The sequence below is a fragment of the Lathyrus oleraceus genome, chromosome 5 (genome assembly GCF_024323335.1).
Source record: "Lathyrus oleraceus cultivar Zhongwan6 chromosome 5, CAAS_Psat_ZW6_1.0, whole genome shotgun sequence".
Lineage (NCBI taxonomy): Eukaryota > Viridiplantae > Streptophyta > Magnoliopsida > Fabales > Fabaceae > Lathyrus > Lathyrus oleraceus.
Window position 1 is genome coordinate 95,048,432 of NC_066583.1, and position 3,867 is coordinate 95,052,298.

The window sequence follows — 3,867 nt, forward strand, 5'->3', positions numbered from 1 at the left end:
GCGTTCTGATATTTTTTTTCCAAAAAAGATATATTAAAATTATTATTTTAAAAAAAGGGCAATGTAGTTAAAAAAAAGTCAATAATTATATTGTCTCTCTCATCTAAAATCAAAAAATTTAAATATACTTAATTATATTTCTTAATAAATTTAAATTAGTGCTACCAGACGACTATGCAGTACAAGTACGACAGAGATCAAGATCGGCGATGTTCGATATGCATGTACTAGTACTACAGTACTACTAACCAGTTTGTTTTATCAACAAAATTCCGTAAATACCCTTCAAAAATATGCTCAACGAGGGCATTTTGGGAATAACAACAGCGTACCTAAGAAGCAACCTAACAAAAAAAATACAACAACTAAGAATCAATAGAAGGAAGGATAGAAAATACAAAGAAAAAGTTGATTTTGTGGTTTAACAAACCCTTGAAGTTCAAAAAAAAAAAAAAACTCAGCGAAGATGATGCACATGACCTTCTATTGGAGCAAAAAAGTAACTCTCCTCTTCGATTCATGGAAAACCGATTCATGGACGAGTTACACACTGAGTCTACTCGCTTGTCTCATCGTCTCCATTTTCTACCAGTTGCTCGAGAATCGCCGTATTCGCCTCAAGCTCTTGGCCTCCGGAAAGCCGTTTCCGGCTGAGATCGAGGCGCCTCTTCTTCGACGGACGTTCGCCGGAAGTGGAGCAAAATTAGGCGTGAGAGTCGCCGGAGCGGTTCTGTTCGGGTTAAGCTCGGCGATCGGGTATTTCTTGATGTTGTCTGTTATGTCGTATAACGGTGGCGTGTTTATAGCTATTGTTGTTGGTCTTGCGGTTGGTTATTTGTTGTTCAGGAGCGACGGCGAAGATTCCGTCGTCGTTGATAGTTCTTGCGCATGCGCTTGATTTCGGTTTCTTGTTATGATTATTGCTAATCGATTAGATTTTACTGTTATCGCTATTTTTCTACTGTTTTAAATTAGATCTGTTGCAAGTGGGAATTTTAGACATGGTGTTTATGCAGTTATTGTAATTAACTAATTATTATCAATAAATTATTGTTAAGATAGCTTGGGATTTATCAACTTTTCATCATGTATGAGAATTGAGAAATGAAGAAGAAAAAGAAAAAAAAGAAGCAATTGGCATCACTTTTCATACCATAAGTGAAGCCATTCCAAAATCAAGAAGCTAAATAAAGCAGAAAAATAATACGCATTATCAGTATTCAATAGGAATGCCATTTCAAAATGAATATATGCTATTTAAAGTTTGTTGTACACATAAAACTAATTTTATTATTTACTGGAGTATTTTCACCATAACAAACTGAAAGTATCCTATTTTAAAAGAAAAATAAAACTAACTATTTTATCACACTTTAAAAAAATCTATGAACCTTCAATTGTACTAGTAGTATATAGAGCATAGAGTATCATCCATCTTGTAAGTGTTACACAAATTTTATATTTGCTCAACTTAATCATGCACCTAGTAATTACTTACATTCAGCTTCATGATTAAAAAGAGACAAAAATATCTTATATTCTATGCTTATGAATTGGCATTACCATAGGCAGAACATAGTTTTTATGTGCCTAGGACCAAACCAGATACCACTTGTCATTATCTCATTGGCCATTTTCACTAACAGCCACATACACAAATGGTCCTATGATCACATCATCAAAGTCTTGAAGTGATTCCAATATCTTTACCACATCACTCATATTAGGCCTTGGAGTAGGGTTGTGGCTTAAGCATTTATATGTCAATGCAGCAACCTTCAAAGCTCCTTTAATAGAAAACTGTCCCTCTAATCTTGAGTCTATGATATTAAGAACCTTTCTTTGATCTCTCAAAATAGGCCTTGCCCATTCCACAAGGTGTTTCTCTTTATTTGGTCTGTTTTTGTCCACCACTCTCTTTCCTGTCAGGAGTTCCAACAACACTACTCCATAGCTATACACATCACTCTTGGTAGAAAGGTGACCTGAAAATTCCAACAACACATCACTCTTATTTTTATTTATTGTAAGAGAAATAACTTGATCGTAAACACTTATAAAATAAGCAATTATACTATAAACACTTAATTAAATTGTTTATTCGAACATACTCTCCGTAAATACCTGACATGATATACTCAGGAGCAGCATAGCCTTTTGTTCCCATTATACATGTTGTTGTCACATGTGTTTCCTCTCCTTCAGGACCATCTTTAGCTAACCCAAGATCTGATAGTTTAGCAGTATAATCCTGAATTCAAAAAGAACAAAAAAACTTAAATGATATTGTTTAGCATAAGATGCAACATTATGATCGAGCAAGAGAATTACCGAATCCAGTAATATATTCGATGTTTTGAAATCTCTATATATTACAGGTTTATCCACTTCATGAAGAAAAGCTAGTCCCTTAGCCGCACCTAATGCAATTTTCATTCTTGTCGACCATGGTAAGGTAGCAGAATATCCTGCATATATTGCAAATAAAGAAAATCAGAAATCAAACCTTAAAGGTTCGTTAATATAGTATCGATAAAAGTAAAGAAAATGAAACATACTTCTGAATAATTGATTCTCCAAGCTTCCTCTTGCCATATATTCATACACCAAAAGCCTCTGCTCTTCCTCGCAACAGTATCCAATCAACTTCACAAGATGCGGATGTCGTAGCTGTCCAAGAAATATAATCTCTGCCTATAAAACCAAAAAAAAACCATGTTCTTAATCATGTTTCATTACCTTAATCATGTTCCATTACCTATAACCTATGTTTCATTTCATATCTCTAGTATTTTACTAACCAACCACTCTCTGTGACCTTGTGAGCCATCCAAGTTCAATCTTTTGACAGCAACAGGTTGAGCCTTCAAACCATGTCTGAGTTTATCATCAACAAAACCCTTATAAACCGGTCCAAAACCACCTTCACCTAACAAATTACTCCATGAGAAACTATGTGTTGCTTCTCTAAGCTCCTCAAGATTGAACATGTAAAGCTTTGAACCAGCTAAAGAAACTGAAAGATCCTCAATAGCTTGAATACTAGAGTTAGAAATGCTTATATCCGACAAAGACAACCTTTGGAATGAGCCTTGTTTTTTTGATTCCTCCAAAGAGTATGTTGTCTTGTAACAACCTAAGATCAAAACAATAGACTTCCATGTAATCTTTTTAGAACTCATCTACAAATAATTGGTTTGTGTAATGCTACAAAATAAAAACACCTTAGTGAAATATAAAGCCAACAAAAATACTAGATGACATAATTGATGATGACACTAATTAAAATAATTAGTAAAAGATTAGGAATTCATGGCATGTACATTCTTCTAATCCTAACTAACCTTAGAAAATTACTTATGCAGAGATTCCTTGACTTATGGACCTCTTGAATATATAATAACACTAAGGTCACATTCTATTTGACAGAGTTACACTATATACATACATGCATGAATATTGGTAATTATTTAATTTTTTTGTCACATTTTTTATAGTATAATATTAATAATTATAGTTTTTGTCACATTTTCAATTAATTAGAGGTCAAGTAATCTGCCTAACTATTGACTTCAATGTTAATCTACACATTATTTCCCCAACCCCCTTAGAAACAAATTAACATGTAACTATATTGCTTAATTACCTTAGTCGTCCACTTAATTTTGTTTAGAGGTTGATGAAATTTTTGGGAAAATATGGGAGAATTTGAATAATTGTTGCTAAGTGGTAATTACACCAACAAGTCCATTGTAGATTTTTTTTATGCACCATGTGAGGGATTTCTTTGGTCATTCAATTGATATTTCTTCGTTATTGGTAAGTCATGCTTTTCTGTATTGCTTTTGTTAACATGTCAATATCAAA

General features: G+C 33.4%; 2 protein-coding genes across 2 annotated transcripts; one reads left to right on the plus strand and one right to left on the minus strand.

Moving 5' to 3' along the window:
• The first annotated feature begins 347 nt into the window (after positions 1-347).
• LOC127087852 (copper transporter 5.1) lies at positions 348-1,061 on the plus strand. The gene has a single exon (XM_051028768.1). It carries the CDS (start codon positions 467-469, stop codon positions 896-898), a length of 432 nt encoding a protein of 143 aa, XP_050884725.1. The 5' UTR covers positions 348-466; the 3' UTR covers positions 899-1,061.
• Positions 1,062-1,386: 325 nt separating this feature from the next.
• On the minus strand, positions 1,387-3,337 carry LOC127087851 (serine/threonine-protein kinase RIPK). The gene is made up of 5 exons (XM_051028767.1): positions 2,802-3,337; positions 2,559-2,694; positions 2,332-2,468; positions 2,125-2,251; positions 1,387-1,985 (listed from the first exon to the last, which is right to left on the minus strand). The coding sequence occupies exons 1-5, from the start codon at positions 3,180-3,182 to the stop codon at positions 1,624-1,626; spliced, it is 1,143 nt and encodes a 380-aa protein (XP_050884724.1). The 5' UTR covers positions 3,183-3,337; the 3' UTR covers positions 1,387-1,623.
• Positions 3,338-3,867: the final 530 nt, after the last annotated feature.